The 16,445-nt window shown below is 44.9% G+C and overlaps 1 protein-coding gene and 1 long non-coding RNA gene across 4 annotated transcripts in view; one reads left to right on the top strand and one right to left on the bottom strand.

Moving 5' to 3' along the window:
* pvrl2l (PVR cell adhesion molecule related 2 like) overlaps positions 1 to 14,941 on the bottom strand; it is a 238,994-nt gene extending 224,053 nt beyond the window's left edge. For all 3 annotated transcript variants that reach the window (XM_046417116.1, XM_046417117.1, XM_046417115.1), the window contains exon 1: positions 14,823 to 14,941. In XM_046417116.1, coding sequence (XP_046273072.1) covers positions 14,823 to 14,910 — 88 coding nt within the window. In that variant the 5' untranslated portion in view covers positions 14,911 to 14,941. The remainder of the gene's footprint in view (positions 1 to 14,822) is intronic.
* LOC124074325 lies at positions 14,888 to 15,609 on the top strand. Its single transcript, XR_006845834.1, has 2 exons — positions 14,888 to 15,029; positions 15,140 to 15,609. It is a non-coding gene; the product is annotated as an uncharacterized LOC124074325 (long non-coding RNA).
* The last annotated feature ends 836 nt before the right edge of the window (positions 15,610 to 16,445 follow it).

The following is a 16,445-nucleotide window of genomic DNA, read 5'->3' as shown; positions in this document are numbered from 1 at the left end:
GCTGGTGGTTGTGCTGCCAATCACTTAGCTAGCCAGGCAGACAAATGAGACAAAGAGGAGGAAAAGGAGGAGGAATGCATGTCATTGAGCCATCCTTTGGCCCCACAACAAGACAGAAGAGTATCGTTACATCATTTTATATTTAATGGGACAGATGCAGAATGAAGAGCCGAAAGAGGTCGGAGTCAAACTGGGGAAGGTCAGCAGTTACATGATACACATCATAACGTCACTGAACCACCAGGACCACACCCCCTCAATCAGCTCATTTGGATGTGCAGAGAAATTCGCATCGGCAAACGAACCAGCATGTTCACGTGTGTGATCATGAACACATTGAGCACATGACAAAATGACAAATAATTACATTTTAATTACATAAAACACCCAAAAAAATAGAAAATCATTACATCTGAGAGGAGAAATTATGAGGTGTTATGTGATATAATTCATCATTTTACTCATTTTAGATGATGCTTTAATTAGTCACAGAAGTTCAGCTTATTTTTCTGTTACATGAAAGGTTCTGACAGTGAAACATGCACATATTGTTCCATTAAACAATGCCCAGTTCCAGAGCATGTTCTCCGGACAAACGTTAAGCGTTCAGTCGCCTCGCTGCTGCACGTCAAGACTTTCAACAATGATTTCACACACACACACCAATCCTGCCAACACCCACACACCTCACTGCCAAGAGGAAAAAGAAACACAGGAGTCGAGAGAGATGACATGGGAAAAGACTTTAAAAAACAGCTTTTATCTGTTTTCTGCAAGAAGAGGCTGTGACTGGATGGCTGTCAGGGGGCCTGCATTGAGTGGTTCCACCAGAGTGAGAGTGTGAGTGTGTGTGTGTGTGTGTGTGTGTGTGTGTGTGTGTGTGTGTAGCTGTGTGCATACAGCAATTGCTTCATGTGTGTGGAGTAGAGTCAGTGTGCTGAACGGACAGCAGAGGAATCATTGTGGTGTCTGGGCTGTGGAAGTGTGTGTGTGTGTGTGTGTGTGTGTGTGTGTGTGTAGTGTGTGAGGATAAAATCCACATGTGTGACTGCCTTCCTTCAGCCTCCCTAAACGCACTGGTGGTCACACTCGGGGAATAAAACATGAGAGCAAAAGCAGAGGAGAGCGAGGGGAGAGTACATGGTGGGGTGGGGTGAGGGTGGGGGTGTTAGGAACCCTCACCCTCCCCTCTTCAGCACGTTCAAATCACCCCGTCCTCGCTCACTCCCGTCACTTCAGGAAGAAAGGGGCCAGCGCACTGACACTCAACAGAGAGTGTGAGGGTTGTCACAGCGCACTAACCTCAGCATCCCAGTGAAATGAGGAGGGGAGATAAAAGAAAAGAAAGAAGGAGGAATAGCAGCAACAGGATGACAGCTCAGCCTGTCAAGTCAAACACAGAGTGAACCCAGAGGCCTGAACCGCTTCAGGTTCTCCCTCTGCGCCGCCTGGCTGCATGCAGACACACACGCACTGTGCTAATTGGCATTTAACCCATCACGACTGTTGCATATTTAGTTCGAATATGCAATTATATAATGTTCACTATCATCTCTAAACAAGTGAGTTTTAATGGAAGCGATGATGAGCTCGGTGCTGTGACTGCCAGGACAGAGGATCAGTCGGAAAGTTTAAACCCAGTGCATTTTAATTCTCCGATGTAACGCTGAAATTCATCGCCGCAGTAGTTTATCTCTGTGTGACTCAGTTTTCTAAAATGCTAATGTTTGCTACAAAAAGGACTGCGTGACTACTAAGTTGCATTTTATTTTCATAGTAGCAATAATGACTTTCTGTGAGGTGAGTTTAGTTTAATGTGGTAAATACTGTTTGTGCAGCATTGTGTATTCAAGAGACAAACCCACTGCTGCAGTTGTGGAGCCGAATCCAGGACTCGAACCACAACACACAACCCTGTGTAAACCACATCTCCATGTTGCCAGATGGGAATGTGCCAGGAGTTCCCACCATTCAAACAACAATTTTCAGACAGAGCAAGAAGTGAACATGTAAATTTATAGGACGGCACTTGTGGTCAAACATAGTTTTGTCAGTTAAATTACCAACCACCTCATTATCAGTCATGCGTTGGATTTATGTTAGCTGTGCTTAAAAATGAGCTTTCAGTGATGTGAAACTTGCATGAGATAATAAAGCTCAGGGAAGCGCCCCCTTCCTTTGAGCTGGCTGCACAAAGCATTGGATTCACAAGCTCTGCTGTCAAGAAAAAAAAAAAATCAAACCCAGAGGACAAACAACAAGCTAACGCAGATGCTGTGAAAATGATCATTTTGAATTTCTGTACAGAAGCATTATGTGGCAGCCAACCGACAGAAGTCTTTACTTCCTTAAAATCACAGACAAGGAAACAATTTCTGGGCAGTCCCTGCTTACTAATGCACATGACAGGTCAAAAAAAAATAATGACTAATGCTGACTTTGGCCAGTTTCAAGTTTCATCTGTCTGCACGTTGATCATTAGGAACAGACTGATCAGCTGCACGAAAGATGTGAAATCAATTAAAATTTGCATGGCAAGCTTTTAAAAGTCCATAAATGTGCAGACACAGAAAACATTTTGGCGCTTTAAGCTCATCATTTGACAGGGCCTCAGTCCACTGGGATTCTTCTCTTCTAGTCTCCACAAATGTACTTTAATGAGATTTTACTGCTGGATGAGATGTCTCATTATCAGCGTCAGTCTTTTGATGGAAGTTACAACTCAAAAAATAGATCCTGTAACGTGAAGTTTTAAAAAAGGCCTGAGAGGTGAACTGGGATGGCAGCTTTTTGGATTCGAAATGGTGGATTTCTGTGAAAGAAGGCATTTGGAGTGACAGCTGAAGTCATCAGTCGATTGCTTTGGTTGTTTTGTTTATCTAAGCACAGCTTTAGAGCCTTAAGCTCCGTGACTATCAACCTTTCCTTTCCTGTTGCCCATCCTCTGTCCCACCGGCCAGAGCTTCATGCTGTTGATGTCCGCGAGGAACCGGTGATGTTCCAACCCAGCTCATTAACACACTCCCCTTCACGCCGCCTTTCATACCAAAAAATGCCTGATTCAATTCCAAACCCATTTAACTTTTCGGCTCAGACACGGTCACTTTTGCACATTAGCAGTCAGACACCTCGACATTTATAGCTTAAACACCCACAGAGTGAAGAGAAACTGCATGCTGGGGAGAGGAGAGGAAACACATGAAAGACCAGCACACATCTCATTAGCACCCTTTTCTCTCCGTCCAGCCAGTCTGCCACCCGTCAGGACGTTCCCTTGGCGGGAAACAAGAACAGTTGAACATTTCACACAGATGCATCCCCGCGGATTTAGAAATCATCCTCACATTTTGAAAAGCCCAAAGCCTGGAAATAGACTCTGGGATGAGGGGGCGGATGGGTCAGAGGCCCAAGCACACAGTCATTTTCTATTATCCAGTCCTAACTGCTTAGTAAATGGAGTTTTTTGAGGTAAGCACAAAGACTGAAAGAAAGAAGGATGTGAGCTTCTTCAAAAGGCTGACAATTAAAATTCAAAATCTGTTTCCATTTAAAGAGTTAAAAAACCAACTTAAAACACATAGTCCCTACACAGACAACCGGATTGTTCTGCTCAGAGTAGCAACAACCAGCAACGCAAGCTAATTTTGGGCTTGGTGGCACACAAAACTGCATAGTGCACAGGTTTATAGCAAACCAAGCAACACTGGTTGCGCATGAGGCTACACAAGTACACACACGTGTGTTCAAGTTCTGATTATTTAATGCTCGTCCTGACGGTCGGTCACAGTAACATGCAGAGAAGAGGAACGCCGGGGACACACAGGAGGCTGAATGGCCGCGAGGTGTTGCAATAGATCAGTCTGCATGTGAGCAGCAGCCTGGCTGTTCTCATTAAAGGAGCTTTTCTCCATGCTGGTCTCCTGCCTCTCTGCTTTTCCCTCATCAAACATGGAGCTGATCTTTATAATAACTTCATGAATTTTTAACACAAAGCGTTTTATGTGTTCCTGCATAAGTGGGGTGTTGCTTCACTTGCAAAGATGAAGTTAACTGGACGAGCCTCTTGTCTGATGATCTGCAAGGCTGCAAGGTGCAGCCTGCAGCCTGTCTGTCTGTCTGCCTGTCTGTCTGCTCATCTCTCTCCCTCTCTGTTCAGACGCAATTGACAAACATGTGGAATTACTACAAACATGGTCACAAACAGCAGCAAGCAGAGTAAACAGAACAGACACCAAAACGATCGCTGCAGGCTAATGTGAAACGACCAACTGGCTAACATGGGCATCGAAAGGAAGCGGGAAGCATCGCACTCTTCAACGAAGGAGGAGTCTGTAGAAAAGCAAACATGCATGTGGACATAATCTGACATATAATCTAATACAAATAATCTAAAATATGTTTCTGCTTTGCAGGGTAAACTGTTATGTGCCAGCATGTTGAAATACTGCATTTATTTCTACTTTGCAGTTCATATTCCAATTTCAAGCCCTTTGACAGACACAGGGTACACCCCCGGGACCTGTTTAAGGCATGCACCGCCTCCCACTTGGTGCATGCTGGGAGAGGCTCCAGCCCCCGCAGCACTCAACAGGATAAGCGGTTTAGAAAATGGATGGATGGATGGATATTCCAATTTCAATGTGGCAAGCAGATTAGCAGATTACTGCCATAATTGCCGAGCTCAGAATAACACAGTTACTTCTTTTGTTAGACAGCCACAGTATCCTTCTTTGTCTCCGCCATGTCTTGGGAAGGGGGGGGGGGCATCTTTGCGTTTATTTGATAAGCACAGAGGCAACAATGTGGCCATATGACATGTGTTGGTACCATCAGGCTAACAGGGCAACTCAGTCTAATTTAACATTATTTGTCCTCACAGCTTCACTCTGAGCTATTTGGTGGTTCTTTGTTTCTCGTGTTAATTGTAACAGTGAATTAGATCAAATTAAGTACCTGACGAAGCAGGAGAAAACATTCAGGTGGCGAAGGTCCTTTGACTGTTAACCAGAACATGTCTCGTCATTTTAAACTGGAGAAGCCCGTAAAATGTAATCTTTTCGAAACATTTTCCTCACGAGGGTGGAGCGAAGTCTGATGGTGAGAACAGTTGTCATCCGTAAATGAATCTTTGAGCCACTGAAGAGAACTTTACGTCATTAATGATCTTATGGCTTTGGCTATGTGAGCTATTTAATCCCAGTGCTACTTGGCTTTGATCCATTTCCAATATTTCAGTGTGAGAGGAGGGAAGAGAAGCTAAAAAAGGGACCAGATGTCACAGATATGGGAGGACAAGATGGTTAGGTTGGATATGTGTGTGTGTGTGTGTGTGTGTGTGTGTGTGTGTGTGTGTGTGTGTGTGTGTGTGTGTGTGTGTGTGTGTGTGTGTCTGTGTCTGTGTGTGTATCTTTTTCTGTCTGTCACAATAACTGACATCCTCACCCATCACACAGTCCACCCTGGCTTTGTTTCTGCAGCTAACAGGGGGAGCTTGTCATGAGATCACACTCACTCTCTCTCTCTCTCACACACACACACACACACAATGCCGTACTTCCTCCCATAAAAACACTACACGCTGGACCTCCTTGTAGAATTACTCATGACTGCACTGCTGAGGCTCAATCCAAGAATCTGAATCATTTTAATCACAGAAGAAAAAGCACAATAAACACGACTTTTGTTTTGGTAACATTTCTGCAAAGACATCTGACTGCCACATTTTACCCCGAACGTAATGAAGCCGACAATGACACACAGCGGTCACCCGGACGACAGATGTTCGGCGGTAGCTATTTACAAGCAGTGGCCTCGCTAATCTGTTTTGCACTTTCATTTGGTCAAAATGAGGAGGACTTGGACTTGATCCTCTCTTCCAAATATAAAAAAAAGAAGAAGAAGAAGCAGTCAAAGACACTTCTCGCTGAGTGACAGGTAAGTGTACGCATCAAAAGCAGCAGGGAGGAGAAATAATGAAATGAGCGGTGAGAAGAAAGCCCGCGGGGCCTATAGAAAAGCACCCGGCAATATCTCAAGTCATTTGACAATGATATACTATTAAAGAAGAAAATTGAATATCCTGCCTTTGAAAGAATTCTGTAATTCTATCATGCAAATGAAAACGTCCATTCGACGGTTGCCAAAAGACCGGATGTCTGCATCCGTCTGGAATATTGAACAGTTTTATGTCAAGAGAACATCAACCTTTTATGTCGGGGGGGAAAAAAACTCAATTTTGGATTCACGGGAGAAAATCTACTGCACGAATTTTGTGAACAGAGAGTTGACCCCCAGCTTCAGATTAAAGACGGGAAGGTCAGAAGTTAAGAGAAGATCTCTTTTTTTTGGTTTAGGGGGGAGTATTGGGGTCATGTGGTGATACAGAGAAGAGAGGGAAAGACAAAGTACTGTGCTGCAGCTGTCTCACTGGATCTCTCAATCAACAGCTGAAAGCTGAATAAGAGCGGGATGCAGGAGCAATTAATCATGTTTAACAGCCACAGCCAGGAAGAGGCGACAACCTGTCTGTACACCTGTGACTGCGCACTGTTTGGATGTGGGCTGCGACACCTAAAATGTTGCCATGTTGCCATAAGGAACGCAGCACCTCCTTTTGCCAAACTCATTTCATACAGAAAAGAAACCTGCTGCGCATCAGCTGCTCTCTTGCAGGTAGAAGAATAGGTCAGAGCTCCACTTATTTAGCATTGCCAGACTGACAATGCAGTTTGTTTGTTTGTTAGTGGGGTTTTTTATTTAAAGGGACAGTTCACCTCGAAATCAAAAAAACCTTGTTTTTTTCTGGGGTTGTTTTGACGTGAGCTGAGTTTTGGGGATCTCAGCTATACAGATGTCTGCCCTCTCTGGTGTATAATTCATGTCTGAACTATTTTCTTCCTGCCAGACTACACTGTGTCACTGTATCTGAAGGAAACATGTATCTTCTCATGAACAACAGTGCTTGTGTAAATATTAATGGCATCCTCCTCCACTGAGCTGTGATGTTAGCTAGCTTATTTACCTTAGTTAATGAACATGTGCGTAAGTGGATTCTGTCCTTCTGCATGGTGATACAGAAAGAAAACAGGTCCTTTGTGAAACGGCTCAGAACAAGAACAAGAACAAGGTCTAACCTGGTCATCACTTCTGGACTTTGATGGATGCTTTAAGCACCATTAGCAAACTGCCATCTAGTTTTGTTAGATGGCACTTTGTTTTACTGTTTACTGTTTTCACGTCAGTCCATACATTTATCCATCTCTGGACCAGCGAATACATCGCCGTCTGCAGACAGACAGGAGCCCATGCCCCATTGTTGAAGACTTTCTCAGCAGTCGGTTTCCTGTCAGTCACCCGACACCCACAGGAAGACACGACAACCTCCGTCAGGAAGCCATCGCTGAAAAACATGCAGTCTGACAAACTTAATTGTCACATCCACGTCTATTTTACACATGGCTGCTTTGTTTGCCAGCACAGCCATTCATTTCAGGCCAGGTTTGATATAACTGCAGAGCTCGTATTTTGTAAAAAAAAAAAAAAGACCAAAAATTATCTAATTACATATGGCAAGCATTTCAGAATGACTGGGGGAAGCGCACACTAGACAGAGGCAGTAGTAAATGGGCTGTAACTCTAAATGACACTGGTATTCTCTTTTAATGTGCGTGTGACTCGCATAGAAATGTGCTGCTGTGTGAACAGTAGTCGCTTGTGAACAGGGTGAGGAGGAGGAGAGATGTTAGCTTGCGTTATGCAAATGAGAAACAACAACCGTCAGAGCGAACGCAGTCGATCGCTATTGACACGCACACGCACGTGTACGTGCACGGGGAGGCCATGCAGTCAATTCAGAAGATGATATTGAAGCAGCCAAGGACGCTAACAGAGGTGAGAGAAGAGGCAGGCTGTTACCCGCAGTCAAATCCTTGTCTTTAGCCCCGTTTCTTTTTAACATTTCATCAATACAGACAGAGCCGCTCCCTCTCTCTGCTGGCAGGCTCGCAGCTGACCTCCACAACCTGTTGCTAACAGTCTCCAGGCTGCAGAGAGCAGGACAGTTATTTATGGACAGAGGAGCAGAGATAAATCGATGCTCTCTCCATTCTTTCCCAATTCCATTTGCATTACTTCAGTGAGGTGTTGAGTTTCTTCATTCATTCCAGACACACATTAAGTTTCCTCATGCTTGGTAGCTTTGTGTTGGCTGGTATTCTGCAGCAGAATACTACAAGTCAAATGAAAGACCAGTAAGCCGTCAGCTTTAAAAAGTTAATGTCTACAATAAATAACTTCTTTCCATGCATGGTTAAGAATATCTGCCACTAAAGGGTTTGTAAAGCAGTTCCAGGAATAGCAGCGCAGGCACATTCTGAAGACAATTGACAATGGCCTGGCCTTTCTAGTGCTAGCACTTGAACCTGCACAGGAAATTGTTTTTTTTTTTTTTTTTTTAATCTTACTGGCTTCTCTGACCCACATGTCGCCATGGAAAAGTTTTCTCTGTCCAAACAATCACCTAAACCAGAAGAAAAGGCGATTGATTCAGAATGTGACACTCAAAACAAACATGATCACAGCTGATGATGATGATCAGAAATCGTTACACAACTGAAATTAAAAAACAATCCTGAGAGCATGGAGCTTGAAAATGTGCAGTAAAAATACTGTCTATTGCAATCCAGTACATCAGCACTGCATTAAATCCCATTTCCTTTTAGGAAGCTGATCATCTGGGGATTATCCAATGAAAAGTGTGAAATCTGTGAATGTGAAATATTTTTACATTTTATAGTTACTGTTGACATCTGCGATGACATTTTGTGTCAAGGCTGAGCTCTAACATCATTTCAGAGGCTGTGATGTTGTTGTGCTGTTTCATTTGTTTAAAGATGTGTGTTATTTTCTGTTACCTTGTGTGGCAAGTGCCCAATGAGATTGTGAACGAATAAATTTTGGTAAATGCGGCACACAGAGTTCACCTTAAAGTCTCTCTGTAGGAGAGCTCCTTGGCTAAAGACTCTATAATGACACAAATGAAGCAAACAATATTAGTGCGGTTATTAATGTCCCACATGGGCACAACAGGAAATGTCACAAAGTCATATCACAGCCTGACCCACTGCAGCACTCCCACACAGATGGTGAAAGCAATTTCCATTTTGTCGCCAGCGGACGAGAGGAAACAGTGACTGAGCAGGAGAGGAGAGGATGGATGCTGCTGATCTGTGGAACAGACGACCTCAAGACAGACTGAGAGACAGAGTGGGGACATTTGTCCAAACATTTTCACACTTTCCAATCCTGCACGCCCCCCATCCTCTGATCCACTCCAGCTCCTCTCTCTCTTTAAACAATGAGGCCTAGAAGAACTGACAGTGGTGGAGTGGACGGGAGGGGGGAGAGAAACGAGGTGGTGTGTGTGGTGTATGTGTGTGTGTGTGTGTGTGCACAGGTCTGTGCGTGTGTGCTGGGGGGGTTGCACCCATTTTAATTCCACCAAAAGCTGTTCCAACAAAGAGTCCCCCCGCTCAGGGAACCGCCAAAGCGGCGGCAGCCAGCCAGGCCGGCTGAAAATGGGGTCGTGAGCAGAAGAATGAGAGCGAAAGAGAAAAGACAGAATGGCTGAATGAAAGAAAGTGAAAATGAAGGACTGAGCTGGGTATGAAAGGTTGGCTCTAAGTTGTCTTTACTCTGTGTGGCAGTAAAAGTCAGATGAGGGAGGGTGGCCACATTGATTGGGTGTGCGTGGAGGGAGAGGAAGCTTTTGTGTGCATTTGTAAGTGATCTGCAAAGGCTTTCATGGTGCAGTGAAAGCTGAAAGCAAAAACCTTCCTCTGACCATCCTTGGACTGGCTCCATTGTGATTCATGGCCCCGTTCCTGCTGCTACGCTGCTAATCCCTCTCTCCACTGACACCTGTTTGCTGAGGAATCACTAAGGTGTTAGCCATGATACGGTTTATTTCTAGAAATGTGATCTGGAATTTGCTTAGTAACCAGTTTCCTCAGAAGTGGAATGAAAAAAGGGAGGACAAAAAAAACGCTGACCAAGTGCAGACACATGGTTGCTGGCTCTTGGCAGACAGAGTGATGGATAAAAACCTGCTTCCTGGACTCTCGGCAAGCCGAACTGATGGAGCTTCCTACAGCAACTCGGAGTCCAACCTCCTCCGAGTAATTACTAGGCTCTTTTAGAAAAGGTCCACACAAAGACATACATACTGCACAACAAAGGCATGGGAAATTGTCCCATCCATGGAAGTCGTATCCATGACAGCCTGTTCTCCATCTCTGAGAATGACCAATCAGCTTCCACCTCTGGCTACAATGGGAATTTCTGAAGGATGAGCAACAAAACATCTTTGATTGTACAAGAATAAGCAAACAGCATTATGCAAGACCCTGCAATACAATTACAGCCCACCATTCATCAAAGCCACAAAGAACAGTGGATAGTTATTAACATTTTAATCTTTGATCAATACAAAAAACCCTGAGGCCAAAATTAAGAAGACGCAGAGTTAAACATTGATGCAGACAAACAAAACACAGTCCACGTGATGCAACTCCCGTGTGCAATTAATACGTGGAAAGGCTGTAATTAGCGGGTAAAGTTCTTTTCTCGCAGCGGCAGGACTTCAGTTTGTCCTTTTCTGGGTGAGAAACGTCACGACACACGACGGCGCAGACAAAGACAAACAAACAGGCCTAAACACTAACAGCCCCCAGCATTACTACGCACTTTGTGTTGGTGTGAGTCATTAATATGCTCTCAGTGAGCATCAGCCGTCGGCTCTCGAGGGGATGATTATCACCCCATGCCTCACCAGGAGGGGCCATCGGCATTTGAGTCCCAAAGCGCCTTAAACGGCAGGTCAGGACCCAACACGGCTCATTTCTGGTCCCCCACACGACAGCACCTTGTTTATTCAGTGCAGTGGGTCTGAAGAGGAGGATTAAGAGGCTCATTAGTTTGTGATTTCATGAAATAAGCATCGTTCACTCAGAATGGATTATATTGTACCTCTTTACCTCCATTTTTTTCTTTAATCTCACTGCTATTTTGTTTGAATTATTGTGTTGTGTTTGTCTTACAGCACTCAAACTTTCTGGATAAATGTCTCATAAATGCAGTTTTCCGAGTTCCTCATAAACAACAAAGTAAATAAATAAATAAAGGTTCTATAAAACATATCATTAACCCCCTGCAAATAGCCTCTTGCAAAGCATCAAGCTGTTTAACACACTCATTGACATTTCAACCCAGCGATGAAACCTATGATCAACTCTTTCAAGGCAACAATGACAGCCCCTCCCCCAACCCCGTCCACACACACACACACACACACACACACAAGTTCACTTCTCCGGAGACACACACTCCTTGACATTTAATCTATCTGCCATCAGCCACGATGGGGCTGGAACCCCTGCGCCACAGACCAGGTTTTAAAGATGGCAGTGACTGCAGATCATTTTCAACCCCGCGGTCAGGAGGCTGTGCAGGGTTGAAAAGGAATTTATGCAAAGTGAGAAAAATTTGCTCGTTAAACTGAGAAAATCACTGGCATTTTTATTAAAACTGCCCTTTGCTTTTAAAATAGAGGGAGATTTTCAGCCTCTAGGCTTGTTCCAATAATTAATCAGCTAAAACATCCTGCAAAGAGAAAAATTCGAATAATTGTTGTGCTGGCCGAGAGCACACAGCTGGCTGCAGCGGGCGAGTGCCTCGGACTTGCCTGTTTACAAGTTGTGTGTGCTTTATGATTACAGTAAAATTAGACATTTAACACGATTTTAAATTCCAAATGCAGCAAATGCCTCACCACGGGATATTTAAATTCTATAAAATCTGTCCTTTGCGGCAGACTAAAGCAGGTGGGTATTATTCAGTGCTCGAAGGCACTGAGGCAGGCCAACGACTGCTTCCCAGGCTTCTTCATCCAAGCTTTCTTCTGCACTCGTTCCCAAATGGAAGAAACTCAACAGAGATCCATACGGGGGCCGCGGCGCCCGGCTACACAAATATGTAAACAACAAACGGCAACATGGCGCAACGCAAGGCAGACGATGAGTCATTAATAAGAGCTCTCGACAATCAGGCCGCACTGCTCTGAGGGTGATAATCATCGGCCGCCTGCTCTCCAAGTGATAAGCTAATCAGCCCTTCGTTTCCACCGAGCTGTCGAGGGGACTCATCATCATTGACATTTCAGCACAGGATCGGGCCTACAGAGACAAACTCACGAGGGGGGGGGGGGGGCACCTGCATTGACTTAATTATCATTGCTGTGGGATGATATCCCCTCAGCTCTATTTTGCCCGTTTTACTGAAGGTTAGCACAGCAATTTAGTCATCATGGTTTCATCGCTGCCGTTGACGTCTTTTTCACACCCCTTGTCTATTTTCACAACCTAAAAATGCATAGAGATCATCAATCTGGACGCACAACTCAGCCTTGAAAGGTTTGCTCCACAAAACTGTTGCCATTAATATGCCAGGACAATCTTGAGAAAATCAACTTCCTACTTTTGCATTCAGTGTCAGTAACTCACTGGCTAAGTAGCTGAAATGTGAGTGTGGAGGCTTTTTCCTGCAAGAAGACAGTTGTGTTGTTGCACGTTCAAATTAATTCATAACCTGTGGGGATACTGTCATGACAATCTGACAGCTTTTTAACAACACAGGCCTGATGTAGCACAGTCTCAGCTGAGTATCTGTCAAACCAGCACCAACCTGTGTTGCATGGCTTACAGCACTCGGGTCTCCAGCACCACAATCCCGATTTTTGTGCTGCTGCTCTGGGGCTTTCCTATTTCTTGTGGTTTACATGGCTCCAATTATGCATGAAGAGAGAAGGAATGTCTTTACAGAGCAAATTCCAATCAAGGTTAAATCTTCCTCCTGCCTTGTACACTCAGTCAAAACCACAGTTCACACTGTCACCTATTATGCAACAAGACATTACAGCAACACACAAAGCGCAGGCTCTGCGGCTCCCGGCCTTGAACTAACTCTCCCTCCCGTTGGCTTTGATCTGAGAGGCATGTCTCCAAGGCGTGCCAACACACGAGACGACGAATCTCCAGGATCCATAATGACCCATCTTCCTTTGTCTTGGTGACAATTTGGGGGACAGCTCTGACAGATGATACCAGTTACATTCAGGTGAAAACAACAGGCTGACAAATTCACGCTGACAGAGCGGATTCGCAGATTTTTATGCCGATCACTGGAGCCTGCCTGCCTGCTGTTATGAATTTTGTAGCTGGTCCCAGTTGGGAGGAAAGAAAAACTCTGGAAATGGTTTCTGCAGGGACGTAGACCCTGTCTGCATTACTCAGCGGTGCATTTTAGTGAGGTTATCATAGCTCGTGGTTACGGTTATCCCCGTATCCGTCACTGTAATGTTCTTATCTGGATGTAAAGTGTTGCTATGGCAATCACTAGCAAGTTTATTGATGCTTCTTTTTTGTTCATGGTGTGGTATTTCCTTGGTATTCATAGTAAGTGGCTGCATTGGTGAGGTCAGAGTACACGTATTTAGAGAATTTATGATCAGAATCCTTTCAAACTTTGTTTTCACAGCCCTTTAACAGCCCATAGTGCTGCAACAGGGTGTTTGTGCATATTGTGTTGCCCAAAATAACTAATTCTAGCAGAAATTAGGGTATTTTTATCTGTTAAGGTTTGACTGTAATTGTCATACAGTGTCTTGCCTTGTGCTTGCATCACTTGGCAAATAAGTTTACAGGAGAGCTCAACTAATTTCAGCAGACGGAAGCCATCGGTGACGTCAGGTTGCCACAGGTACACCAGCATCAGGGTCCACTGGCACATATGTGAACAGAAATTGCAGTAAAAGTACTTTTAACCCTTACTTTTCTTTTGCTGCTTTAAGGCCTGTCTCAGCACATTCTTTTAAAAGGTTGACTTAAAAGGATTATTGCAAAAAAAAATGCAGATGTTAATAGTTTATGTATAAAACAAACAAACAAAAAAAAAACAAAAGGAGTGGCAAAGGAGTATCAGCCATTTTTAAATGAATGTATGAATATCAGCATGAGCTTTAACAGATATCCATACGGTTCATTATTACACTTCATGGTTAATCTCCTTAAATATACAGCATAATGTGGGCACAGAAGTAAAACATACTGAGATGTTACTGCTACATTTCTATCGCGTCTGCATTTTATTTTAACATTTCTGTTGGGCAAATTCATTAAGAGCCCTCAACAATCACTGCTGAGAGGCCACCTGAAGAGCAGGGGGGCCGAGCACGTCTCATTTCCAGCCGAGACCGTGTTTCCCATCACCACCCTGTTGCTCTGCACAATGAAGACCAATCTCTGCCATTATTCTAATGGTTAGTAATCAGACCCGTGATTGCGCTCCATTTCCCTCATACACTTTCCAACAGGTAAACACAGATTACAGCCGTGCTGGAAGGGTTTGTAGAGGCTCAGAAGGGATTAGGCTTCCTGAACAGTCACCTGCCGTCTGAAGCTGCGGGGAATTAGGACAAAAACCACAAACCAGGAGAGCCACACCTCGCGTATCATGGCGTAGCGAAACTCCACGCACAGATCCGACAGTGTGCTCGACCATAAACTTTTACGTCAGGTCTCAGAGTCCACCAAACAAGAGCCAGAGAGGACACAGAGAGAGACGTGACACAGTGAAATCAGCAGCCCTGGCAGGGTGCGGGAGGCACGCCTGAAGTGCACGGGGCTCCCCACAGTCAGCGCGCACAGGGCTGGAAGTGGAGGAAAGCTGAGGGGGTTAGGAAAACACAGCTCGGGTCGCTTCCGTCTTACCTTGGGCTGCGAGGAGGATCGCTGCCGCCACCAGCCAAGGGTTTCTCACCGGAGAGACCGGACAGCTCACTGCGTAATCTCTCGCCATTCTTCTAAACAGGAGGAAAGGTGGACGTAAATATCCACGACAGCGCGGTGTGGGGCAGCCGGGCTCCAAATTATTCCTTCTCCGATCGGCCAAGAAACTTCGCGTTCACTTCACACCGTGTGAGTTGAAATCAGCCAAGTTGCGTGTTCTCTATTCCCCCTTGTCTCTGCGTGTCCGCCGCTCTCTACAGCGTGAACCGCGACTAGTTTGTCTTCTCTTTTCCTTACAGTCTGTTAAAGACAGGAAGTCGAACCCCTCCCCGTGTGGACCGGCCGCAGTGCGCACAGGTAGCCCGCGGCTGCTTGCGTGATGCTGCGTCTTGGCCACGGCGAGTAAAAGCGAACCAAAGTGCTCGTGGACGGAGTGTGTGAGTGTCGGCGGAGCTCCGTGTGTCTGCTGCGGAGAGCTGAGAGGGGGAATATCAGAGTGATGTCAGCAGAGCGTCACCAAGAGGACTTGAGCCGTAATACTCAGCCCGGCTCACCGCTCCGACTGCACGGACCGGACGAGGCGCGGCTTTTCAAGGGTCACAAATAACACGGCTGCATACCTGCGCTGCGGCCTCGAGGTGTGATCTGCTGACACCTGCCGCTCGGCATGTGGCCACATGAGGAAAACCCGTCGAGAAGCAGAACTAACAATATTATTCAGTGACACACTAGTGATAATGAAAATAAATACCAGTGGGGTATAACCAGAGGTTTACACAAGTACTGAGGTACTTATCTTGAGTGTTTTTATTTGATGCCAGTGGCAAACATTGTACTTCACACACAGAATGTTTGATCAGTGTGTAAAGACAGCGGTGGGAGAAGCACTCAGATCTACACGATGACTGGCTGATTTCAGAATCATGCATATTGTGGATTATATCTGTTAATGTGTACATGACCATAGTGCTGCAGCTGGTGAAGATGGGGCTAATTTTAATTGCTCGAAACGCTGCAGGGTAACCTCTAATAACACATAATCATTTATTAGTTGATTATATTTTGTATGAATAATCTGAATCTGCACAGTAACTCATCAGATAAATGAAGCAAAACGATCTAAGAGGCGGAATAACTCCGTCCAATCTGAATATTTCTTCCGCCACTGATTACCAACTGCAATGCACAGCCATTAATCATTCAGTCAACTTCACAGCCACAACATGGGAACCACTGGAAAACAGCTGGAACCAAAACCACAGCCAAAGCAAACTACTTCGTCTGACCAGCAGCCAAAATCTTTGTATTTCTCATACAATTCTGAGAAGTGCTGTGACAGCAAACGGGACCATTTTTACCATTTATCAAAATAACAATTGATTTCTGTCAATCGACTAAGTGATGAATCAAGAAAAAACGTCAGAACTATAAATTAAACTATTAATAGAAGTGGAAACCTGCCCTCAGGGTTCAGAGCGTCCCTGTGTGGGGGTCTACAGAGACCACACACGTGTCTCAGGGGGCTTTGCAGGGACATAATGTTAATGATTTCTCAGATCAGGCTTTATAACGACAGGAGAAAAGACATTTAGCTCGTGGCAGGAA

Source organism: Scatophagus argus, chromosome 17 (genome assembly GCF_020382885.2).
Source record: "Scatophagus argus isolate fScaArg1 chromosome 17, fScaArg1.pri, whole genome shotgun sequence".
Classification (NCBI taxonomy): Eukaryota; Metazoa; Chordata; class Actinopteri; family Scatophagidae; genus Scatophagus; species Scatophagus argus.
The sequence above is the reverse complement of the archived record's forward strand: the minus strand, read 5'-3'. Positions and strand labels throughout refer to the sequence as shown.